We start from the raw sequence: 27083 nt of genomic DNA, 5'->3' as shown, positions 1-27083 counted from the left end.
TGCTTGGTGGGCGGGGCTGACGGAAGCCGGCCCGGGTAGCGAGCAGCAGGCAGCTGCGGGGCCGGGCCCGTGTCTCTCTCTCCGCCCCCTCCCCCCCGCATCAATGGCGGCGGCGATGATGGCAGCGGCGGAGCAGGAGGCCGCGAAGGGCGGCGGGCGGAACCGGGGCGGGGTGCAGCGGGTGGAGGGGAAGCTCCGCGCCAGCGTGGAGAAGGGCGAATACTACGAGGCGCACCAGATGTATCGGACCCTCTTCTTCAGGTACAGCCCGGCCCGGCAACCCTGCCCGTTCCAGAGCCTTCCGACCGCACACTAACCTGCTGCCCGCGCGCCCCGCCCAGGCTGTTGGACGCACGGCCTGCCCGTCTCTCCTACTCGCCAGCTGATTGGGCTAGCGGGGGGAGGTGCTCACCGTGAAGAGCAGCGTGAAGTGCATAGGGGAGGCGGAATGGAGGGGAAGGTGGGTGCGGGAGGGGTTAGAATATTTCCCTCTACCCACCGCCCCAGTTCGTCCTTCCCCCTTGGGAGGTCGGGGAGGAGGGAAGCGGGGGCTGGAGTCTGGCTTGGGGGGAGGGGGCTCTTGGCTGGCGGGGGAGGGGGGAGTGAAAGGAGGTTGGAGTCTGGCTTGGGGGGAGAGGGGAGTGAAGTGGGGGCTGGAGTCTGGCTTGGGGGGCGCCCCAAGCTACCTAGATGTTCATAGGGTGGAAGCTGGCGTGATAGTGCCCCGAGACTCCCTGGCCAGCAAATCTGGAGACTGGCCCCCGATCTCTAACCTACTCAGGGTTGGGGCCACCCATTGATGGTGGGGTCTTGTTGTTAATGATCCTGGGCCATTCTCCACCCTGAAGTGATTGGCCTGGGAGGTGAGGCAGGTCATGGCTTAGCTCTTCACCACCACTCAGCTGATGGGTGCTTGACCTCTTGTGGAAGGTCCACACACAGACCTGTTAATCGTGGGCCCCTTGCCTCCCTTGTATAAATGGTCTCATTATTCAGCTTCTCTCCTTTTTGTACTCTACTGCTTTGCTAGGCTGTCATCACACTCTAGAGAGCCCCATGTGATCTCAACAACAATTAGGCCCAAAAGCAGATGCAGCTTGGTTTTTCATTCTCTTTTCCTTTTCTGGCTGTTTGGCACTGCTTATAGACTTGCCTTGGAGCAAGCAGGATTGGAGAAAAAGATTCTTTACTCATTTCTTCTTATCCCCCTCCCCCTGTTATGCCAATTTGCTCCAGCATCTTGGCATCCTAAGGCCAGTCCTGTTGGTAGGGGTCTCCTTTCTCTAACCAATGGAAAGAGAGGTAATGATCAAGGTAGTGTTGCACCTTTTCTATTGAGATGCATAAATGGGTTAGTTACATTATCCCCCTTCCACCTTCTCAGCTGCTTTCATTCCTTTTTAGGGATGTTTAAACTTAAACAAAAGGATGAGGTTACATTTTAAGAAGGATTAAAGAATGTGAGTTCATGAGGAGCAGTTTCTGTTCAGAGTTATGTAAAGGTTAACTATATTAAAACAAGCTGCCAAAGGACTTAATTAACATTTGCTAAAGAACTTTGAGATCCCCAGATGGAAGATAGAATAGTAGTACAGGGTGTTAATATTATTGGTGTGACTGAATTAGTAGTTCTGCAGTAAACCTCATGCTGGGTAAAAGTTAGCATCTGGTGGTAACATAGGTATATCCTTAGCACCTGTAAACTCTTATTACTCCAAAATGTTTTCCTTTTAATTATAAGTGTCATTCGTGTGTAAAAGTACAGTGTGCAAATTTCTTCAAACCTGTCATAAAATTACAATTTGAATTTAAAAAAAACAAAACAAACTTTGATCAATTGTTTAATTAAAATACACAATGAAATCCCCCATTTTAACACTAAGATAATTTAAAATGTGTCTTAAATGAATCTCCAGTGAGGGTGTGTCTCCAAATGGGTTGCTTGGCAGGTCGGCTTTTAATTGCAGATCAGATGTAATTCTGGTTTTTGGATGTCCTGATTCTAGTGTCATTGACGGATTATCAAGCAGAACTTGATTTGAAGACTCTTTAAAATACATTGATTTCTCACCATGTTTAGTCAACATGGAAATTTAAAAAAAGGCAGATATTACTGCACAACTCCACAATTTGTGCCTTGCCTATTAATGAGCAATGTAACAGGTCTGCTTCATGGTACAGTATTTGTACTGTGATATTACTACTTTGAGTACATGGCTGCTGTAATCTTCAATTGTCATCTACTGTGTAAGACTTTATTATTGAACACTCTTTTGCATTTAATATTTGTCCGAGTGACAGAGACTAAATAGTACTCAGATGTTTAAGGGTAACAATACATCTCCAAATACTTCTTTTGAAACAGTTTGTCAGCAGAAATCTCTCTTTAATTTTGTTGCAGAAAAGTTTAGATTGTGACAATGTTTTTCTTTCTTACACAACTTGTAACAAGCACTCTTTTCTTTCATAGTAATTTAAAATGCAGTAACTTGCATCCTGGCTTGAACCCACTGAATTAATTTAAAATGGGTAGATCGGGCATAACGCAAGAACAAGGAGGCATTCAGTGAAATAAAGAAGTGGTAAATTCAAAAATAATAAAAAGGAAATACTTCCTCATAACAAGTCATAATTAAACTGTGGACCTTGCCATAGGAAGTCATTGAAGCCAAGAATTTATCAATATTCAGAAAGGGATACCATTTAGGAATAACAAGAATATCTAGAGTTGTTATAGTTAGTGCTAATACATTTTGGAAGAGATACTAAACTTTATGGTTCAAACCATTCCCTAATAGAGATTAGGATGAGACCTAATGAGGGTAGACAAATTATCCATTTCTCCCTGCTTCAGGGTTTTTACATCTTCCTCTGAAGCATCTGATACTTGCCACTGCCACTAATCCAGTATGGCAATTCCTATGTTCCTATGAATGTACGTACTTGGGTCTCATTATTATTGTAGGTGCTGAACCATCAAGCACATCTAGATTTCTGACTTTGGAAATTTCAAGTCAGACTTCCAGGTTTAACTTCAAGGTAGTAGTCAAATTGGCTTACATTTTATTAGTGCTCAAGGACACTTGGTTTAATCTGAGTAAGCCATCAAGGTCTCATTTACAGAAATGTTTCGATCCATTGCTACATTTCCCTGCTCCCACTCCACTGCAATCTATAACAATGGGGAATCTTAAAAAAGATAAGGAACAAGAAGTATTATCAATTTAATTAATTAATTGACACGCCAGATACAGTGCTACTTCATTTTCCGTGTTGCTTTCTTAATAACTTCAGTCATGATCTGGAGAGTGACTATACAATATCATGAAGTGAGCAATTCTGTTTTTGAAAGATTTGAAGGCTAAATTTGTCTTAGCTTTTGTAATGTGCTCATTTCATATCTGAATAAACCTGCACATAGAATTCCACTACATTACTGTGCAAATACACACCGCTTATATCTTGATAAACGTAATGCAGTATATTAGTTCTGTCAACACAACTATTTTTTTAAACAATTTTCATTTTAAAATGGCATTATTTTGTTAGTGTCCTATCTTCAAAAGAAGGAATTTAACTGAGCTTTTGGCAGACACAGGATTCCTAATAGCTTCCATTTATAGTTGTATGCTTTAATGACAGTTAAAATAGATTTGTAAGATGCTGCTTTAAATAAATAAAATTGCTACAAACTTAAGCGATTATATTTTCCACACCTAGTCATAGGTGTTTTCCTGATTTTTGGTCTTTTACTCCCCAGGCGGTGACCTTGAAAAGCAATACTTTGGGGGCAGTGAAATAGGAGCAAGGAACTGAGAAAGAACCTTGTATTGTTGAACTATCAATATTAATGGGTCTCTAGAGTTCACTTAGCAGGAAGGTAGTGTTAGAAGGCAGTTTGCTTGTAGGAGGAGGAACAGAGATACTCTTATTGGAAACAGGTATTTTTGTCCTGTCTGGCCAGAGGGAACATTGTTACTTTTATATAAATAAAACAGAAGGAAAAAAAAGAGATTGCTATTTCTTAAACCTCTTGTAACAAACAGCCATTATTCAAAACATAAATAGCCAGGATTGCAAAATCATCACATATGAACCTATTCATCCATTCGGTAAACCAATCCCTGCTATACGGTAGAGTCCACAAAAAGTCTGTACAGCGGCAGTCAGATTAAAGATGATCTTTTAGTTTAAAAAAACAACAACAAATAAACAAAAACGCATAAATAAGCCAAGGACCAGAATAATTTGGAACGCGTAGTATGATCAAATAAAAGTGAAATCACTGGAGCATACTTCCAGAATTTTAATATATTGTATTGACATTTAAGCAGTGTCAGCCTCAGAAATTTAGCTGAGAGAGCAAAAAAAACCTTAGCTCAAAAAGGTACGATTTTTGATCTTTTATTTGTCTGGCTGAAAGATCAGTGGGAATCCAGGAAGGTCAACTTTGGCCTTGTCTACATTGGGCAAGTTTCTGCACTGTAAAGCAGCTTTCGGCAGTGTAACTCTGGAAGGTTACACACTGCCAAGCCTCTTAGGGCATGGCTACACTTGCAGATGTAGAGGGCTTTGAGTTAAACCAGCCTTCGTAGGGAAAGCGCTGCAATCTGTCCACACTGACAGCTTCAAGCACACTGGCGTGGCCACATTTGCAGCACTTGCAGCGGCATTGGGAATGGTGCATTATGGGCAGCTATCCCAGCATGCAAGTGACTGCAATGTGCTTTTAAAATGGGAGGAGTGGGGTGGAGTGAGACAGAGTGTATGGGGGGGGGAGAGTGGGTTTTTGGGGGGCTGAGAGCTTGTCAGTATGCTGTCTTGTAAGTTCAGACAGCAGCAGACCTCTTTCCCCCTGCGCCTCTCTCTCACACACAGCATTCCACAGTAATGGCTTGCATGCCGGCTGTCAGAAACGGAGCTTTGAAAGGGCATTTCCGCATTCCTACAGGAGTTCAAAACAACGACAAGAGTGGCCACTTGACTTAAGGGGATTATGGGACGTTTCCACAGGCCAATCAGAGCGCAGTAACGCAACATCTCATTCACACTGATGCCCGGGTGTTGTAGCCAAGGCGCAGCAAACGTTATTCCTCTCGCCGAGGTGGAGTACCAGCAGTGCTGTAGCCGCGACGTCAGAGCGCTCTATGTGCCTTGCCAGTGTGGACGGGAGTGAGCTAGGGTGCCTGGGGCTCCTTTATTGCACTGTAATTTGCAAGTGTAGCCAAGCCCTTAGTGTGCAGAAACTGTGGAGTTGCAGCGCTGTAATAAAACCTCCCCAACGAGAGGCGTACAGCTTTTTGCACTGGGGCTACGTTGCCGCGGTGCCAGTGTAGACACCCTGGTCGATTACAGCGCTGTGATTGGCCTCCGGGAGGTGTCCCACAATGCGTGTTTTCGCCTCTCTGGTCATCGGTTTCAACTCCACTGCCCTGCCCTCAGGTGACTAACCGTGAGCCCCACCCCTTAAATTCCTTTGGAATTTTGAAAGTCCCCTTCCTGTTTGCTCGGTGATGTGTGCAGTGGTCTCAGCACATCTTTCCCGGTGACCATGCCTGCTCCACGCACCAGGCAATCCCCCACTTGGAGCAATGCCGAGCTGCTGGACCTCATCAGCATTTGGGGGAGAGGAGGCTGTCCAGTCCCAGCTGTGCGCCAGCCGTAGGCATTATGATACCTATGGACAGATTTCACAATGCATGACAAAAAGGGACCATGACCAGGACACACTGTAGTGCAGGGTCAAAGTGAAAGAGCTGCGGAATGCCTACCGCAAGGAGCGGGAGGCAAACCGGTGCTGCGCCCACGAGCTGCCGGTTCTACAAAGAGCTGGACGCAATACTCAGATGCGACCCCACTTCCCCTGCGAAGGCCACTGTGGATACTTCGGTGGCTCGCGTGCCAGTCGAGAGTGGACCAAGCCAGGAGGAGGAAATCTTGGACAAGGATGTGGGGGGGGGGGGGGGAGGACCCAGAGGCCTACTCGGAGGTTAGAGATGCATGCAGCCAGGAGCTCTTCTCTACCCCGGAGGAGTCTAGCCAGTCACAGCTGTTGGAGCTTGGAGAACCGCAAACAGGAGAGGAAGCCCCTGGTAAGTGGATTTGATTTTGGGGAATCGCTGAAACAAGTTGTTGGGGGCAGGAGGGTTGCAGAAAGCAGGAGGGTTGTATCTGCATGATGCGCATACCACCACATGCCTAATCTGAGCGGCAGAACACGGTGTTGACTGACTCCCTCACTTCACAGGAATCTGCCTCAGAGATCTCCAGGAAACTCTCATGGAGATACTGGGCAATCCGCTGCCACAGGTTCTTTGGCAGAGCTGCTTTGTTTCTTGCCCCATTAAGGGTCACCTTCCTGCATTACTCTGCCCTCACTGGGGGGGCATTGCTGCACACAGGCGAGCCACATAAGGGCCAGGGTGGAAGCCGCAGTCTTAGAGAAGACCCTCCCTTGATTCCCTGCTCACCGTCAGCAGTGAGATATCTTTCATAATGAACACAGCCTGTGGAAAATGTGGGGACAGTAATGATTATAAGGCCCCCCCTACAGTGCTGGGTGCCCAGTGTACAGTATGATCCTGGAACACTGATTTTTCCTCTGCTGTTACTCACCATTTTGGGGGGCTCGTGACTCATGTGTGCTTGCCTGGGGTCAGCCAGTTAGTGACAGGTATGTGAGTAGTGTCTGTGTTTTAAATCACTGAATCAGTGGTCTCTATTGTTTGCAACACACTGCTTCTGTAAAATGTTGCATTTTGGCTTCACAGATATGACCTTGGGAGCCCAGCCTCCCTCTTTGCACAGCCGTTCAGCTGGCATAGAATTAGGAAGAGGGCACAAAGAACTAAAGAGGACTTTCTGCGGGATGTCATGATGCGCTCCGCGGCCGAAAACCAAGAATTAAAGGAGAGACAGGACAGCGAGAAGAGGGACTGAAAGGAAAACGCAGCATGCCAGAATGAAGCCACGGAGCGGCTCTTAAACGTCGTGGAACACCAAGCAGACACGCTGCAGGTGCTACTACCACTGCAAACCGAGCAGCTCTGCTGCCCTCCCTTGCAGCCACTGTCACATAACTCTTTCCCATGCGCCCCCCCAGACACTACCAATACACGATTATCACCTACTGGCTCCAGGCATTCCACTCCTGCCCCGTCACAGTTGAGCCCTGCGGACTCCCAGTACCCACTGCACTCAACACCCGTCCTTCTGCAGGTTAGCCCTGCCGAAGTATGGTACCCGCTGCACTCCAAAGGACAAGGTTGCATATGATACCTGGACATACACAAATCTTTAACTGTCCTGGGACCCTCCCTTCCCCTATCCCCCACAGTGCTGATGTGTTTTCTTTGTTTCTCACTCTCCTCCAGTTGTTGTTTTTTAATAAAAGAATTGTTTTGGTTTGAAAGCAATCTTTATTCCATTAATTGAAAGCAAACAGAACCCTGCAAAGCAACATACAATTATGTTAAGGCCCCTTCTTGCATTATGTGCACCAATCACCTCCTAGCATTACAAGCATTGCACTCCCGAGCATAGCAACAAATATTAGTGGATTTCAGCTTCAAATTGCTGCCTTAAGGCATCCCTGATCCTTATGGCCCTGTGTTGCGCCCCTCTAATAGACCTAGTCTCTGACTGTTCAAATTCAGCCTTCAGGTGCTGAGCCCTGAGTGAAGCTTTCACCCTTCCCTTCACAAATATTATGGAGCATACAGCACACTGCTATAAGCATAGGAATATTGTCATGGGCCAGGTCCATCCTCCCATCTAGGCAGTGTCAGCAGGCTTTTAAACAGCCAAAAGCACACTCAACAGTCATTCTGTATTTGCTCACCCTGTTGTTGAACTGCTCCTTGCTGCTGTCAAGGTTCTCCGTGTATGGCTTCATAAGCCACGGCATTAAGGGGTAGGCAGGGTCTCCCAGGATCACAATGGGCATTTTGACTTCCCCTACAGTGATCTGGTCTGGGAAGAAAGTTCCTGCTTGCAGCTTCCTGAACAGGCCAGCGTTCTGAAAGACGTGTGCGTCATGCACCTTTCCAGACCAGCCTGCGTTAATGTCTGTGAAAAGCCCACAGTGATCCACAAGCGCCTGGAGAACCATAGAGAAATACCCTTTCTGATTAATGTACTCTGGCTAGGTGGTCTGGTGCCGGAATTGGAATATGCATGCCATCTATCACCCCTCCGCAGTCAGGGAAGCCCAATTGTGCAAAGCCATCCACAATGTCATACACGTTTACCAGAGTCACGGTCTTTTGGAGCAGGATGCAATTAATGGCCCTGCACACGTCCATCAACACGTGTCCAACGGTCGACTTTCCCACTCTGAACTGGTTAGCGACCGATCGGTAGCAGTCTCGAGTAGCTAGCTTTCAGAGTGCAATCGCCACGTGCTTCTCCAGCGACAGGGCAGCTCTCATTCTCGTGTCCTTACAGCGTGGGGCTGGGGCGAGCTCATCACACAATCCCATGAATATGGCTTTCTTCATCCAAAAGTTCTGCAGCTGCTGCTTGTCCTCCCAGACGTGCATGACGTTGTGATCCCATCACTCAGTGCTTGTTTCCCGAGCCCAGAGGCGGCATTCCACTGTGGTCAGCACCTCTGTGAATGCCACAAGCAATCTCGTGTCGTAGCTGCTATGCGTGGCGAGATCAATGTCAAACTCCTCTTGCCTTTGTAGTTTAAGGAATAACTCCACTGCCACTCGTGACATGTTAGTGAGAGCGAGCAGCATATTGGTCAACAGTATGGGATCCATTCCTGCAGACCAAAGAGGCAGAGCGTGCAGTACGCGAACCGTTGAAAGATGGCACCAAATGCAGACGAAGCACAAGGATTGCTGGGATGCGAAGCAATGCATTACGGGGCATTGGGACAGGACCCAGGATGTCCTGTGACCCCCTCCGCCTTCCCACAACTCTTAGCAGCAGAAGAGGAGGAGAGACTCTGTGGGATAGCAGCCAAGAATACCGCTGCAAGCATGAACATGCTATTGTGTAGGCAGCTGATGGTGTGAACACACAACAGCGGTTTCCCTTCAGCGCTCTCTGAGCGGCGCTGTAACTGCTGGCGCTGCAGACGTACCCGTAGAAAAGATAATCTTGTCTCAAGTGTTCTTTTGAGCACCCAAGACTACTTAAAACAATGGCTAATATCCTTAGTGTCTTCAATGGTGATTGCACAGTTGACAAGTATTCTAATCTAGCATGAGGCAAAACAGACTTGGGAATTAGAAGACGACAAAAATAATTTCTCATTTCTCGAAGATCCTTTTACCACCTGTATGAGATACTGCATTTTTAATTTAGAATTGAGACTATACAAAACCTTTAGCTATAGAGAGTGGTGGATGTTATGTCCAGGAGATTGTAATGACAGCAGTGTGGTAATAATCACATGGCCTTATAATGGCAATTTTGGAATGAAGGATGGTTGTTTTTTTTTCTCACTTTGAGGTTTTTAACATTCATTTTTAAATGAAGAAGCTAGAAGCTGAATTGTTGAGCAATTGGGGTTTTGAAGTGTGAAGTTTCTAAGGCTATGTCTACTCTTGCGGATGTAGAGCACCGGGAGTTAAACCAGCCCTTGAAGACAGCAGCAGGGAAAGCGTTGCTGTGTGTTCACACTGTGCTCCTTGTGATTGTAGAGCATGTCCGCATTAGCAGCTCTTGCAAGGCCATAGAGAGCAGTGCATTGTGGTAGCTATCCCAGTGTGCAAGTGGCTGCAGTGTGTTTTGGAAAGGGTTTGCAATGCCTAATGGGGCAGGCACAGCGTCATATGATGCAGGGTTCTCAATCCCATTGTTCCATGGGCATCCGACTAGATTGGCAGCTGCTTTTCAAATGAGGGGGTAGGGAGTGTGTTGTGTGTATGTGGGGGGAGAGAGCGTGTGTTTTGGGGGGCAGTGTGTCAGCATGCTATCTTGTAAGTTCAGACAGCGGTCGGGGGAAGGGGGAAACCCGACATCAGCCCCCGTCTCTCTCTCTCTCTCCCCCCTCTTCCCCCCCCCCCCCCCACACCACCCCAGCAGGAGCATTCCACAGTACTGGTTTGCTTTGTGTCCTGGAGCAGATAAGCCTGCGGGCTGTCAGAAACAGAGCTTTGAAAGGGGATATCTGTATGCCTTCAGCCAAGTTCAACAATGACCACAGTGGCCACTTGACTTCAAGGGATTATGGGACATTTCCGGAAGCTAATCACAGTGCAGTAATGCAACACATCATCCACACTGACACCGTGGCATGTCAGCCCGGGGGCAGAAAGCTCTATGCTTCTTGTGGAGGTGGATTACCAGGAGCACTCCAGCTGTGGGGTCCAGGTGCTCTAAGTGCCTTGCCAGCGTGGACACCTCAGGAGTCAGGGCGCCCAGGGCTGATTTAATGCGCTCCAACTTGCAAGTGTCAACAAGGCCTAAGACTGTATTTGCTGTCTTTGTAAATGGGTGAAAGTGACTGCTCAGATTCTTTGAAATACACCTCTACCCCGATATAATGCTGTCATCGGGAGCCCAAAAAATCTTATCGCATTGTAGGTGAAACTGCATTATATCAAACTTGCTTTGATCCACTGGAGTGCAGCCCCGCCCCCCGGAGCGCTGCTTTACTGCTTTATATCCGAATTCGTGTATATCGGGTCACGTTATATCGGGGTAGAGGTGTATTGTGTGGTAACTCTTTCTGATTGCTGTCAGCTTTGTAGATACTATCAAAGCTTAGCTAATTTGGCTCTACAAAGGATGATTGCACTTCCCATGTCCTCTTGTGTAGAAGCCAAAAGTGGTAATTAGGGAGACTAGACGAGAGTGAGGAGAGACTGGGAAAGAATTGAGTGGAGATGTCTCAGAAGCTGGGAATGAGCGACAGGAGATGGATCACTTGATGATTACCTGTTCTGTTCATTCCCTCTGGGGCACCTAGCACTGGCCACTGTCGGAAGACAAGGTACAGTGAAACCCTGCTATAACGCGATGATTGGGGTCCAAAAAATTTGATCACGATAAATGTGGGGTTGCGGTACAGTGGGGTTATGAAAAGTTTACCATTTAAAGCCGGTCAGTTTCAAGCCGGTCAATTTCTCTTGAGCAGAGAGCAGGGGAGATGTGCAAGGGGCAGAGGAAGAGTGAGGAGCAGCTGGGGAGGAGAATGGCTCTTGCCGCCAAAAGGAGAAGCAGGGGCAAGGGGGAAGAGGCAGTGGGGAAGGCACGTTCCTTTTTTTTTTTTTTGTGCTTTGGTGGTGCTCCGGCCGGTGTGTTGTGGGTGTGTGGTTTTTTTTTTTTTTTTGCGCGCTTGGGGCGTCGGGAGCCACCTTATGATCGCGCTATATCCGAATTCGCATTATCGTGGGGCGCGTTATAGCGGAGTTTCCCTGTACTGGACTAGATGGACTTTTGGTCTGACCCAGTATGGCCGTTCTTATGATGTGATATGATGTTTGTGATATGCAACCTTGTCTTGTAATGGCTTAACCGTATGTTACAGTGCTGTATAGCATTTATACTGAAAGCACTTTAAACTTCCATATATTAACTGATGCAATAGGACTGGAGACTTGCATTTATTATTCACTTGTGTTTTGTGCATCATACCAGACTTTTGGATGCTGTCCCACAGTTCCAAGAGAATAAGAATATTAAGTTTTATATTTAAAAATGTTGTTAGGGCAAAAGTGGTAACGTGATGTTCCAAAGTTCTAGTATAATTCCTTGTTTTCATATGCTTATAACTTTTGATCAGTTCTCCTTTTGGGACTAACTTTTGGATGAGAACCAAGAAAGGGAAATTATTATTTTTTTAATATTCATAATAAGGTCCAGTCATATACTATATGCTTTCTATACAACCAGCTTCATTGTAGCTTTCACTTGTCTGTACATTGATTTTCAATACAAACATACATCTTTGAAAATAAATCTTTGTCACTTTGTGCTTCAAGTAGTATTAAATTACTTTCAAATTCAAGTGATTTTTGAGTATATGCAAACCTGTCACTTAATGATACTTTGTCTCAAGAATTTTTTGCTTTGCTTTGTTTTTATTTGCAGGTATATGTCCCAAGGCAAACACGTAGAAGCAAGAGAACTGATGTATTCAGGGGCACTGTTGTTCTTTAGTCACAGCCAAGTAAGAAATCCTTTTATTTTTTTCCAAATTGTTTGAGGGTTAAATGGTGACTCATTAGTGTTAAAGTTTTGGGCTAATAAGTAGTCTAGGGCTTGTCTACACTCGGACAATCAGAAAAGACAAATCAACTAAGATCATGAAGCAATACACAGGTTAAAGCACATTAAACCCTTGTGTGATGTTACTTAGTTCATTTAATCCTTCTTCAAAGATTTGGTTAATTCGTCTTAACTTTCCTGAATGTCCCCACGTAGACAAGTCTTTATTGTGGGAAGTTGCTATGTAGTCTTTTCCCAGTGCACGAGTCCTGTGTCTTTTCTGTGTAGAGATGAATTGCATCACTTGTAGAGACTTTGACATTCATATGTGTCCACACTGCATTTGCAGCCTAAGCCAGTTGTGCTGTATTTTCATGCAGATTTTTGGTTTACTTTATTACATTACTACTACTTTTTGTGGGGTGGAACAGGGTTGATTGTCCCTGTTCCATCTGAAAATTTGTCTGCTTTTCACAAAACGCTTTAAGCATTTTCTTGATCTTTTTCTAGCAACTAATGATAGCTTCAGCACTAACAATACATTTCTTGTTTTTGTGCACATTTTGTAGCAAAACAGTGCTGCTGATCTGTCCATGCTGGTTTTAGAGTCCTTAGAGAAATCGGACGCAAAAGTAACAGATGAATTACTAGGTGAGATTATCTCATTGTATTTAGTTTGACAGAGTTTCAAGTGTATTTGCACGTCAGAGAAATTTGTGTTATCAGAAATGTAATGTTCTCCTAAACGGTCAATCCCTGTCATTGTGCCATGAGTTGTGGGCTCCTGTTTTGCTAAGGGGTTAATTTAGTTCCAGAAGTGACACACAGACAAAATTGCTGGAAAAATAATGGATTCTCAGTAATTGATGTGGCTCTAAGCATACGGACATACTTTGAGCAAACATCACTATGTTTTGTAGGTGGAGCATGATTTTTGGCATTGTCCTCTCCCCAGCACAGGAGCGACAAGTATTGTCTGCACAGTAATTGACCTCTCCGCCGCTTTGATGGACAGTGGCTTCCTATCCAGTCAGTGTGGTGGTGTGTGCATTGCCCGTGGGTCGGCCATTTTGTCAAAGAATCTTTGCTTGTCGGACTGTCTGATTCGGTAAGCGTGCAGTTCATAAAGCCCTTCTTCTGAGCTGCCCAGCTGGAAATCACATGAAGAGTCCCTTCCACATCACCTGCTGTTCTAGGGGCCTGCTGACCAACTGGAGAATGGGATAGGGAATGCACTTGGTTTCCATAGGTCCAGTCTGGCATTTCACTCCACGGTCCTCCGACAGCCCTGCTCCTAATTACAGGCTCCCATCCCTGACACTTCTTATGACTGGAGTGCACCTTCCTAACTGAAGCCTTGTCTCTTCACTGGAACTCCCTGACAGCAAAGGAACATCTAAGCCATGGGACATGGGAAGCTGTTCCTACCTAGTGCCAGTTACTAGGCAGGGTATGATTTCTGGCACTGCAGCGGAGAGGTCAATTGGAAGTTACTGATTTACAGAGCTAAGATTGACTTTTACACATGGAAGTACATTGTTCAGTCACTCATTTAAGAAGAACAACTAATCTTTCAAGATGTTTCTACAAAGGTTTATTGATAACGGGAGAAACTTTGCTATGCTTCTGGTAATGTTAACTGCATATTTGTATTGCTTCTAGAAAACTTGGCTAAAGTGTTTAGTTTGATGGATCCAAATTCTCCTGAAAGAGTAGCTTTTGTGTCCAGAGCACTGAAATGGTCCAGTGGTGGATCAGGGAAACTCGGTCATCCGAAACTACATCAGTTATTAGCCATCACATTGTGGAAAGGTAGGAACAATTGATTTTGCTCATTTTTGTAACACTGAGATTTCTACAATCTTTTAAGATAATTATATCAATAACTAAATTTTCTTAAGGGTGAAAAAATGAAATATAAATGTGTATAGATTGGGTTTGTTCTTTTCATATTGTGTAAGTTAAAATTTTGCTTGATAAACCTGAGGCTTCCACGTAAACCCAGGCTAGTCACAATAGAGTTTAAGATACCATCGATTATAAGTTATTTCAGTGTCTGCTTTTCTTTTTTTTTTTTAATCCTGGATAAACTAGCCACAGACAGTTTCAGCACATGGCAACACTTCCCAGTGGTCTTTAGGTTTTTGACTTGGTGTCTACATGAAATTGAACTCTGACCATCAGACTTACTTAACATAACCAATTTCAGAGCCCTTTTCTTGAATTTATTGTGGTTTCATTATGCGTGAAATCAAATGTAAAATGTGATGAGAGAGGTGCATAAAACTCTTACTTTAATCATAGATGATGCATAAATTTAAGGTGTGTTATATACAGTACATACGAACGTTAGTTTGAGAATAATTGAACAAAAAGTCACTTTCTCTGATGTCCCATGGGTCTCTACCAATACCAATATACTAAGTGAACTTTCTAACCAAACAAAATTAGACCTGCTCTTCTGCGGCTCTGAAGTCTGGATGTTAGTCAAAAATAGTAAACTTTACTCCTTGGTTGAAAGTTCAGACTGCCTTTGTTTGATGTGCTGTTTCTCAGTGATGTAATTGTGTGAGTTATTGGTTGGCATTTGATGGGTACTGCTGTTGTCAGCTACCGAGTGAGAATATTTCTGAAGCATTAGTGTTGGTTTCTCAATGAAGCTCCAACAGGAGTTTGGACGTGATGGGCAAAGGAAACAGCATGTACTTAAAATGGAGTGTGCTCAGACTAGAGCAGATGACTTGCTATCCATCCACAGGTGTTCTCTTAGGTCATATCTTTTGAGACTTTAATTTCATAGACTCATAGACTTTAAGGTCAGAAGGGACCATTATGATCATCTGGTCTGACCCCCTGCATGATGCAGGCCACAAAGCCGTCCCTACCCTTTCCCTTGACTCTGTTGTTGAAGTCCCCAAATCCTGTGGCTTAGAGACTTCAATTTGCAGAGAATCCTCCTGCTAGTGATACCTGCCCCATGCTGCGGAGGAAGGCGAAAAACCTCCAGGGCCTCTGCCAATCTACCCTGGAGGAAAATTCCTTCCCGACCCCCCAAATATGGCGATCAGTAAAACCCCGAGCATGTAGGCAAGAGTCTCCAGCCTGACCCTTGTTAGCCATTATACTATTTACCTGCCATGGCACGGTATTCCTTTGACTAAAATCATGTTTTTCCATTAAACCATTCCCTCCATAAACTTATCTAGCTTAATCTTAAAACCAGACAAGTCCTTCGCCCCCACCGTTTCCCTTGGAAGGCTGTTCCAATATTTCACCCCTCTGACGGTCAGAAACCTTCGTCTAATTTCAAGCCTAAACTTCCCCACAGCCAGTTTATATCCATTCGTTCTCGTGTCTATTTTTGAAGAAGGCTGGATTATTAAAATGGGACTTTCAGGTTCAAAATATAATTAATATCATGACTTTGATGTGCCCTGGCCATTGGCTAGAATGCAGCTTTGCCTGAAATGAAGTTCTGGTAAAATCTTTTTATTTCCTATTAACTTTTGCTACAGTAAGAAATAACTTAAGTTTGATAGTGGGAGTGGGTCAGACTAAAATTAGGTGAAACCTCTTCTCCACATGATTCAAGGTAATGGCATTGGAGTTTAAGGTGAAACTTCTTGCCCCATCATCTCACTACTGGTAATAATATATTTAATATGCTGATAGTCAAGATTGTAATTTGGTGTATTTGAGGAGTAAGACCAATTTAGACAGGGGAAGCAATGTCTGAATACAAACAGTTTTTAAATATTACTAATTCAAAATGTACTTACAATTTATTTGAAAAGACAAATGGCCATTTCCTTGTATTTGTTGTATATACCCATGTTTACATAACAGCCCCCATGACACTTCTGTTTGGAAAAGGAACAAACCTACCAAATGTTCTTGAATTAAGCATAACAAACTGATTTCTTAACAGCTGTTTTCTTTTTGTCTTTCTTCTGTAGAGCAAAACTATTGTGAATCTCGGTATCACTTCTTGCACTCCACAGATGGCGAAGGATGTGCTAATATGCTAGTAGAATATTCATCATCCAGGGGATATCGCAGTGAGGTGGACATGTTTGTAGCTCAGGCAGTCTTACAGTAGGTGTTCAACATTTATTTGTTATAAAAGTGTTTGCTGTGCAAAGTGTTGGATTAAACTATTTGCATTCTGGTGTTCTGGCCTCAAGCTAAGTAGGGTAACTATGAGTTAAATATATCTTTTTTGCAAAAGAAATTGTAAAAGTGAATAAAGTTTTTTAGTCTTGTGTAGTTAGTGAGATGGAAAAACTTTGTATATTGATTCAAAGATTGTATGTGACCCACTCCCACAATTTGTATATTTGTGTGTGTGGAAAAAAAATTTGACCGTGAAGGTGTGAAAGCACACTAACTACTGGGAGAACTAAACTAATCCATCTGAATCTGAGAGTAGCATCCTCATCATTAAAGTAAAAGTTCTCCTTTTAAGAGGTTATATTAGTGCCCTTATGTTAAAAATGAATTTGTAATCATTTGTAAGATCCCTTTCTTCTCTTCATAATACCCCCTGAAAGCCTGATGTTGAAATATGTCCTTGTCATTATTATTCATGTGATAGTGGTGCCAAGAGGCCCAGATCATTGTATTGGGCTGTGTGCAAACACAAAAGCCTGATGTGATCCCTGCCTGGGAGCTGGCCATCTAAGAACTACTACTTTTGTTTCATCAAGCACATTCAATGGCAGTATAGGGTACTTCAATGAGTGGAGTTACTGCCAGTTTCCTAAGATCATTAAAGTATTTATTCCTTCCCTCTATAAAACATATATAATTATGCAGGTTTGCAAACTGATAGTCAAATATTTTGATTTACTAGCCTGGACGGTGTTCGTTTTAACTCCGTTTTAACTAACACGCTCTGAAGATGAGCAGTTCCCAGGCTGCTTGCCTAACTGCCAGCGAAAATGGCTTCCCTTTCATCTGTCGCCTCTAACTTTTTTTTTTTATTATAATAAGCCTCTTATATGGCAGGTTGGACAGGTTGGAACAGTAGTTGCTTTTGTCATGCTGAAACACTTCTCAAACCTAGTCTTTCTGCTTTTACTGTAACATTCTCCAACCTGTAAACTGGAGCAGTTCCTTTATGGGTTTCCAGTACAGGCAGGGTAATTACATATGTTCAAAAGCATTTATAAAGGTATATTATGCCAAGCAGTATTTACGCAACTAAATCTTTTACTGACCTAAATGTATAGCTAGAATAAATCTTACGACATATGTGGATTTATCACAAGCTATAATCCTGTGCAAAATTGATGTTGTAACTTCAGCAGTGAATAATAATAATAAAAACCCACAAAGTCTAATGGTTCAGGTACAGAGGCTAATACAGAACTGAAAATGAAGTCTCTCATTACAGCGCTCTCAGTACTTACTAGCATTTACCACCTGAGCACAAAGTTCCCAGTAAGTGTGTGGGTCTTGCAAAAACTATAACTAGAAATAACTTACCATTATTCAAGAATCAGATGATCTTGGTCATCAATAAGTTCATTAACTAGTGACAAATTCTGTTTGAGAATCTGCCTGTATTTACTTAAGATAGGACTTGCAGACATTTAGACTCAATATGGACAGAATTCGTTTGATGTACTAGCACTGAATCAGTACCAAGAGTAGAAGAGAAGTTTGTTTTGTCATTCAAGATTAACAGATGCACACCAAAAGAAGGGGGTGATTATTTTGGATATCAGGAAAAATGAGGTATGCGCTGAAATGAAAATTTATTTCCACGGGATCAACTTTTGGCCACAGTAAGGACAGCTCCAGTTAACCTGAATTATACATTAAAAAGTAGCAGCATTACAATTTTTCACGTGCTTCTGATAGAGCTTGAATAAAGTTGGATAGAATCATGCCTTCCTTTAGATTAACTTTCTCATTCACTATTACTATCTAAGCTAACAGTAGGATTCTTATTAATTTGCAAATGCTTCTGGTGTTCTTTAAAGTCGTTTAACAATTTTCTCCTTGGCTGGTTTTAAGCAGTTGCTAGAGCTCTTCATTTTCAGTTAATAGAGCTTCTGTTATTAACTGATCTATTGAACCTGATGTGGCTTTTTAAGTTAAAGTTATTGTAGATCAGAGTGAACATTAGACTTTTTTTTTCTTGGTTTAAAAGAAATTCTTGGGAGCTCCCAAATACCATTTTTAACATCTATTTTACTGCTTCCTCTTTCAGATTTCTCTGCTTAAAAAATAAGACCAGTGCATCAGTGGTTTTTACAACATATACACAGAAACATCCTTCAATAGAAAAGGGGCCTCCATTTGTACAACCATTGCTAAATTTCATCTGGTTTCTGTTACTGGCTGTTGATGGGTATGACTTCTTCTTACTTTGTTTTTAATTAACTTTTTCATTTTGTGCTAAGATTACATTTTGTGCTTTGTTTCCTTTCTAGAGGAAAACTAACAGTATTTACAGTATTGTGTGAACAGTATCAACCTTCACTGAAAAGAGATCCTATGTATAATGAGGTGAGTTATCAGTAGTTAGTTGTAACACAGCCCAGTAGAATTGATTAAATAATGCCTTTTCAACATAATATACACACGTGCTATATTGTGTAGCCTAATAAAATGCAACAGATGACTCTTTTTGTCACGTTTTTATCAGATGGGATTGATACTGTGCGAAGTGTTTGTCAGTGGAACAATCTGAGGTTTAGACAATTGCCTTTTGAGAATGCAGTTATGGTAATTCTTTAATATAAAGCACACTGTCTTAATTATTTTTTTCAAAAACATTTGTTTCTCTGCAAATTGGAGAGAGAAGTTGTGTTGCTAGAACAGGGGTGGGCAAACTAAGGCCTGGGGGCCGCATCCGGCCCTTCAGACCAGAGCCGTAACTAGATATTTTTGCGCCCGAGGCAAGAATATAAAATTGCGCCCTCCCCCAGGGCTGGCTCTTCAGCGGCAATTCGGCGGCGGGTCCCTCAGTCCCTCTCGGAGGGAAGGGCCTGCCGCTGAAGAATGAATGAAGGGGCGGTGGTAGAGCCTGTGATTTTGGGGGGTCAACTCATGATTTTTGACTGCTTGGGCTGGTAATGTTGCTTCCAAGATGGTCTTTGGTTCCAGTCCAGTTCCAATCCAGAGAGGGACTCACAGGTTAAGAGAGGAGGGAGGTGCTGGATATCAGCAGTGGCCACTAGGGATCAGCATGTGTCCTGAGAATGCTGGGAGTTCAGGTTTGCAGGGCAGGATCAGGGGTGACAGGTTTATAGAAATTTTGGTGGTGCCCAGAACATTCCCCACCCAAACTCCATCCCCCCATCTCCGCCCAAGGCTCTGGGAGGGAGTTTGGGTGAGGGAGGAGGTCTGGGGTGCAGGCCTTAGGCTGGGGCAGGGGATTGGGGTGCAGGCTCTGGGAGGGAGTTTGGGGATGGGAAGGGTGCAGGGGTGAGGGCTGTGGGTTGTGGCTGCAGATGAGGGGTTTGGAGTGTGGGAGGGGCTCAGGGCGAGAGTAGGGGTGAGGGCTCTGTCTGGGGCTGGGAATGGGAGGTTTGGGGTGTGGGAGGGGCTCAGTGCTGGGGCAGAGGATTGGGGTGTGGGAGATGAGGGCTCTGGCTGGAACTGAGGATAAGGTCTTTGGGGTGCTGGAGGGGCTCAGGGCTCGGGCAGAGGGTTGAGGGTGCAGTGGGGGGGTGAAAGCTCTGACTGGGGGTGTGGGCTCTGGGGTGGGGCAGGCCTGGGGATGAGTTTGGGGTGCAAGCAGGGTGCTCCGGGACAGGGGCCAGAGAGGAGGACTCCCCCCAGCCCTTTCCCTGCCGGCAGTAGCAAGCTCTGGGGGAGGAGGGGAGGGATAGCTCAGTGGTTTGAGCATTGGCCTGCTAAACCCAGGGTTGTGAGTTCAGTCCTTGAGGGGACCAGTTGGGGATCTGGGGCAAAATCAGTACTTGGTCCTGCTAGTGAAGGCAGGGGGCTGGACTTGATGACCTTTCAAGGTCCCTTCCAGTTCTAGGAGATGGGATATCTCCATTAATAAAAAAAAAATGGAGCCCCCCTTTCCAGCACCCCCAGCAGCACACTCACCCCCCCCCCCCTCTCTCACTGTTTGCCCCCCGGGGGCCCCCCCCCCCCCCAGCTTTGTGTGCCTGAGGCAAGTGCCTCGCTCGTGTCGCCCTTGTTACGGCTCTGCTTCAGACATTTTAATCCAGCCCTCGAGCTCCTGCTAGGGAGCAGGGTCCGGGGCTTGCCCTGCTCCGACGCTCCAGTTGGGGAGCGGGGTCGGGGTCTTGCCCCCCTCCTTGCGTACCATGGCTCCACACAGCTCTCAGAAGCAGTGGCATGACCCCCCTCTGGCTCCTATATGTAGGGGCAGCCAAGGTGCTTGGTACACTGTCCTTGCTCCAAGTGCCGCCCCCGCAACTCCCGTTGGCCAGGATCCACAGCCAATGGGAACTGCAGGGGCGGCGTCTGCGGACGGGACAGTGTGCAGAGCTGCCTGGCTGCGCCTCCGCGTAGGAGCTGGAGGTGAGGGCATGCTTCTGCTTCTGGGAGCTGCTTGAGGTAAGCACCACCCGGAGCCTGCACCCCTGCCCTCCTCCCGCGCCCCAACCCCCAGCACATATCCCCCTCCTGTCCTTCAAACTCCTTGATCCCAGCTCGGAGCACCCTCCTGCACCCCAACCCCTAATCCTCAGCCCTACCCCCAAGCCTGCACTGCTAGCCAGAGCCCCCACCCCAACCGTCTGCCCAGGCCCGGAGCCCCCTCCCGCACATTGAACTCCTCATTTCTGGACCCACCACAGAGCCCGCACCCCCCCGCCGGAGCCCTCAACCCCTCCTACATCCCAACCCCCAAATTCGTGAGCATTCATGGCCCGCCATACAATTTCCGTACCCAGATGTGCCAAAAAGTTTGCCCACCCTGTGCTAGAAAATTATAGGGTTTGACTTTTCTTATCTTAGATACTTCGACATGTATAAACAATTAACATCTGTTTTGTGCGTCATTTCAGTACCTAGATAGAATAGGACAGCTCTTCTTTGGAGTTCCACCCAAGCAGACGTCATCCTACGGAGGATTACTAGGTAATTTATAACAATGAAATGTCTATGGCTACAACCTCTAATCTTTTTGGAAATAGTACCAGTTTATGGACTGTTACTCGCCCATTATATTTGGCCTAATTTATTAAATTAATTTTAATTTATGTATAGTGTCTTTATGATACAAGTAAACACAGATAAAATTAGTCACCAATATAAAATGAATCAATTACACGTGGAATGTAATGGATATGAATTTTGTAAAATCCTCACTTCGGTTAAAAAAGGGAAGAAATGGTATAATATCCCTATAAATATTAAATCTGAGATTAAATAGTAAATTGCAAAGTAAACCCTCCTGCTGAAATTTATGCATTGGCTTCACTGGAAGCATAAGAGTATTCCCGTTAATTTCAATGGGAATATTCATTTCTTAAAGTTGAGTACGTCTGGAAGTATTTGCGGAACTAGGTCCTTAGAAGTCTAATATTTTTCAAAGTAAGTAGTGTTTGTGTAGTAAATGTTTATTTCTGCATGAGGAAACAATATTAATATAGTTTTTTCTACAAAAGTCTTATTGGAAGAAGAAATCAAAACATCAGTTACTAAGTACTATTCACGTTTTGTTTTGTGTTTTTTAAATCACAACGGAACAAATTGAGTCACATTATATTTAAAAAATCATTGACTACAATATTTTCCCATAAAGAAATAAGTTCTTCCTCAGAAACTTTTTTTGGCTTATAATAAATATCTGTTTAATTCCTTTATCTGGTACCCAAACTTTAGTAAAAATATCACTATTGTAATTGAGCCAGTATGTAAACAGGCTTTCAGAAGTTTGAATCTGAGAGTGAGATGGAGGACATGCGAATGCTATGTTATAAACCACAATTTTGTTTCCCAAGACTCATTCCTGTATTTAAGGCAGATGTTACAATGTACATCTGTCCTGCCATTCAATGCTTTCAGCAACTTTTCCAGGGTTAACGGAGTCAACTTCAGTAAAAGTTGGAACCTAAAAAGCATGTCAATAATCAAGCTGATATATCTAAAACCTTTTAATTTCTCAGATGTCTTTTTAGGGGCTGGTCACTAAAGTGCTGATTGTCCTCAAATCCCACTGAAGTTAGAATTCTCCATATTTTACTCCTGACAGAGTTCTGTGCCCGCAGCGGGGGCGGGTGCAGAATTCCTATGGCCCTCATATTTCTGTGCCCCTCATGCAGAAAAATGGAAAAGAAATCTGTGGGGGGGGACACGCATCTCTTCCTCTGCAGCCAAGGCAGCGCTTCTTTTCCAGCGTGCCTGGAGCAGCTTCAGAGACGCAAACCACTGCAGGGGGAGAGGGGCTCGATGTGTGTGCCTACTGGGGCTGGCCAACAAGTAAGAGAGACTGTCCGTCTCGATACTGCCGCTTGAGCGGGGTGGAGGAGGGTAGGTCTTTTTGTTATGCAGGAGGAAGGAGAGGCAGAAGTGTAGAACCCTGCCTGCCTAGTAAAATGTAACTTCTTGAGAACTGAAAAAACACTTAATTAAATATTAGTATCATGTTACTGAAAATTGTTTGTTTTTATGTTAAAGAAAATAATTTGTGTAAAAAAAAAAAAAAAATTAATGTTTCTGTTGATCTTATTCTCTGAAGCAGAAATGTAGCAAGCTGTCTGCATAGTAATGTTGTTAATTATTCTGTTGTTCGTTAACTGTTCCCATTCTCAGTCAATTCCCCCAGGAACTTAAAAACCTGTAAAAGTTTTAAGGACCCTACATTGCCGGAGTGATGTAAAGACAGTAAGGGAATCAGCTAGGAAGATCTACGCGCTTTCTCACTTTTTTCCTGTGCCAAAGTGGCACAGTGGGGTTAGATTTTTACTTACCCATTTAAAAAAAACAAACGACTTTTGAGGGCAAATAAAACATTTACCAAGCAGTCAATAAAATGTCAGGACAATCAGAACCAAACCCCTTTCCAAAGTACGCAGCTAGGTCCAGAACAATGATGAACAAAACTGTATGACTTTCATGTGTGAAAGTCTGAGCAATTTAAAATGATATTCTACTTATTTTTCCCCCCTGTGTGGTGTTCTGTAATGCAATTTAAATGAAAATCCAGGATTGTAACTGGAATGCAGGGTATTAGTTACCAAGTATTTCTAACTTAACTTTCATGTGTTTAGGAAATGCTGAACAGTTATTGTGACTTTTTTCTATATTGTAGTTTAAATCACTTACCAAAACAATTGAAACTGGTGTGATTATATTGCATTATTTTGACAAATAAAATTTGCAGAATTTTTAAATTTTGGCGCATAATTTTTTGGCACAGAATCCCCCCAGGAGTAATATTTAGTCAATGTTTCAGTTGGAAAAAGTAGCTTTCAAAATTAATGTAAATAACTTCACTGCTTATATGGTTTTTTATTTAAAATATATTGATTTGTTTTGTTTGTAAATGGAGACTCAGGTGCTCAGTCTTTTTATAGAACAACATTTGATTCAACTATAGCTCTCTAGTTTTCTAGTCCGTTCTAGCTCCGATTTTAAAGTTCTCTAGCTCGCTTTGGCATGCAGTTTTTGAGATGATTACTGTGGTCTTCTGTAATCACTTTTTATTGATGATCAAATGTTTTTCACGTGCTGTTTTTAAAAATTGGCCTTGTTTTTAAAGAATTAATTCTGAAGTAAAATTTTTCATATATCAGTAAGTATCTGAATAAGTTAAAGCGACATAAGAAACACAGAGGGGGCCTGCAATGTATCCTACTGTGAAACTGCTGTACTTTGAGGAATCCTTTTAACTTCTATATTTATATTTTTAATTATCCACTCCATTACAGTAATGAACTTCAAAATAAAATAGTTTACTCCACCAGTTTTCCAAAATTAAAATTTAACTATCCTGTATTTAATTATAGGAAATCTTTTAAACAGTCTGATGGGAGCTGGGGAAGATGATGATGCAGAAGATGGTCAAGAAGATAGCAGTCCTATTGAACTTGATTGAATTTTTTTTTCATTAGGAGCTGCATGAATTTGGCAATTTGATAACTCAAAAGACAGTTTCAGAATTTGAGTCCTGCAATTGTTTCCCAACAACTAAAAGGGCTCCTCTTTTCTGTTAAAGAAGGTTGCTGAAATGTTTTATGATGTTTGGTCCATATTATTTATGTAAAAAGAAATAGCCAATAGAACTGATTGGAATGATTGTTATCAGACTTCCAATATGCTGGCTGGTGGCTTTGATTAAGATATATAGTCTTCTACAGTTTCAAATGCAGTATTCCCTTTTTCACAATAATACAAAATAAAGCATAAACATTTGTTTGTTGCTTTAATTTTTAAATCAGTTTTGTTTTAGTGTATTATGAAAAATGCTTGACCTTTGCTGTCACAAAGGAATGTCTTGAAAGGCAGGGTAAATAGTTGTATAGCTTATCTATAAACCCAGTGCCAAAAGTATTTCAAGACAACCCAAAGAGGGTGTAATTAAAAGTGCACATTCAGGAAACTTCAATACCACACACACATCCCTGAAATTCATTCCTGTCACAGCAATTAGTATAATTTGCACAATCCAGAACAATTCTGTGTATCTAAAATCAGTCTCCAAATTACACCACTCTTATACAGATGTTCCTTTATAAGTAGTTGCTCACCTCTCCTCCGATAAGAATGGATCATTTGAATGTAGATGATTGGCTGCTAATTAGACCAAAATTTCTTAGCCTTGTTTTATACATAGATATTCAGCAGCTAAAAAACCTCCTCCAACACATAGTTTTTTTCATTTAGAATGGAGTCTTTTAGGTTTAGGTCTGTAATAGTGTGTAAAGGTGGCAATTTGAGGTTTTGTTTTAGTAACCAAACAAAACCACTACATTTTTTTTGCTATATGCAGCACATGGAAATCTTTGAAACACAGGTCTATTTACAGAAAAGGAATACTGCAAAACTATCAGTTCTTTAAGATACAATATTTATTTTTATTGGGTGGTTGATTCATTTAACACTTTATGTAAAAAATAGTAACCACAAACTGTGCATTAGGCATAATAATTCTTGTCTCCTTTCAATGCAGTGCACCACGTGATAGCTGTATGATTAAAAGATGAAATCGGGGAAACACTTTATTTTTTCACATCTAAAATAAAAGGCTTAGATTAATACACGGTGATCATGCATGGGGGGGGGAATAATACATTTTTATTTACTGTAAAAAAAAAAAAGAATTTAAAGGAGGACTTTGTGTTAATTGTTGAGTATTAAATAAATACTTTATACTGGGATCTGCAGCACTGTTGCTTTTTGACAGTTTCACAATTGGAAGTCTCATATTTTTAAGGCATTTTCCCCTGACATAACCATTGATTATGCAGTTCTCGTCTTAGGCTTTGGATAACTTCTGCAGTTTTGACTTGCTTCATACCTCCAGAAGTCAATAGCTCTTAGTTAAAACTAGTTCTGGGATATGGTTGCTACAAGTACAGACTGACAAGAGTTCCTCAAACTCTGTCAGGCAGTCAATAGGAAGTTTTCCCCCTCCTACCTTGATTAGAGTTGGTGCAATGGAAAGCAACCCTGCCTGTTTGGTGGTCTTAAATGGCAATTTCCCTTCTGTTTGTTTAATCCTTTGTTTGCTGGAAGCTTAAATGTATTTCTCTGAACAACATGGATCAGGAGAAGATCCATAGTTATATGATAACACAGGTCTCCCTTACAGAAGCATTCTGGGTGACCTGGGAAAAATGCTTCAAACCATATTCTCAGGTCCCAGTTTTTGCTGGCTCAGAAATGCAGCCCACGACCGTCCGAGGTAGTTGGCTCTGTGGACGGATCTAGGGACACGTGTTGTGTAGCCTCCTTTTGCAGACTATCTCTGAAGCCCACTCTATACCCCTATTTTGCAGACAGTGCATCACCTCTTGGGGTAGGTCTATGCTTACCTCCGGGTCCAGCGGTAAGCAATCGATCTTCTGGGATCGATCCTAGAAGTGCTCGCCGTCGACGCCAGTACTCCTGCTCCGCGAGAGGAGTACGCGGAGTCGATGGGGGAGCCTGCCTGCTGCGTCTGGACCCGTGGTAAGTTCGAACTAAGATACTTCGACTTCAGTTATTCACGTAGCTGAAGTTGCGTATTTTAGTTCGAAGTGGGGGGTTAGTGTGGACCAGGCCTTGGAGATGGAGCTCCTCAACATATCCTGAACAATCCAGAGTTCTGGATAGTACACCTCGGGTAACTTTACCAAAAATAGAGGGGGTGGATCTGCACTCTAACACACAAACACCATCCTGGCCACTATGGACGTAGAAGCCCTCTACACCAATATTCCACACAAAGATGGACTACAAGCTATCAGGAACAGTATCCCTGATAATGTCACAGCTAACCTGGTGGCTGAACTTTGTGATTTTGTCCTCACCCACAACTATTTCACATTTGGGGACAATATATACCTTCAAGTCAGCGGCACTGCTATGGGTACCCGCATGGCCCCACAATATGCCAACATTTTTATGGCTGACTTAGAACAAAGCTTCCTTAGCTCTCGTCCCCTAACGCCCCTACTCTACTTGCGCTACATTGATGACATCTTCATCATCTGGACCCATGGAAAAGAAGCCCTTGAGGAATTTCACCATGATTTCAATAATTTCCATCCCACCATCAACCTCAGCCTAGATCAATCCACACAAGCGGTCCATTTCCTGGACACTACTGTGCTAATAAGCGATGGTCACATAAATACCACCCTATACCGGAAACCTACTGACCGCTACACTTACCTACATGCCTCCAGCTTCCATCCAGGACACACCACACGATCCGTTGTCTACAGCCAAGTTCTAAGATATAACCGCATTTGCTCCAATCCCTCGGATAGAGA

General features: G+C 43.4%; 1 protein-coding gene across 1 annotated transcript; it reads left to right on the top strand.

The window, feature by feature from the left end:
- On the top strand, positions 1-25484 carry GET4 (guided entry of tail-anchored proteins factor 4). Its single transcript, XM_034784201.1, has 9 exons — positions 1-261; positions 12052-12130; positions 12738-12819; positions 13831-13980; positions 16125-16263; positions 18386-18526; positions 18609-18684; positions 21168-21240; positions 24114-25484. The coding sequence occupies exons 1-9, from the start codon at positions 104-106 to the stop codon at positions 24200-24202; spliced, it is 987 nt and encodes a 328-aa protein (XP_034640092.1). The 5' UTR covers positions 1-103; the 3' UTR covers positions 24203-25484.
- The last annotated feature ends 1599 nt before the right edge of the window (positions 25485-27083 follow it).

The sequence above is a fragment of the Trachemys scripta genome, chromosome 10, assembly GCF_013100865.1.
Source record: "Trachemys scripta elegans isolate TJP31775 chromosome 10, CAS_Tse_1.0, whole genome shotgun sequence".
Taxonomy (NCBI): domain Eukaryota; kingdom Metazoa; phylum Chordata; order Testudines; family Emydidae; genus Trachemys; species Trachemys scripta.
The sequence above is the reverse complement of the archived record's forward strand: the minus strand, read 5'-3'. Positions and strand labels throughout refer to the sequence as shown.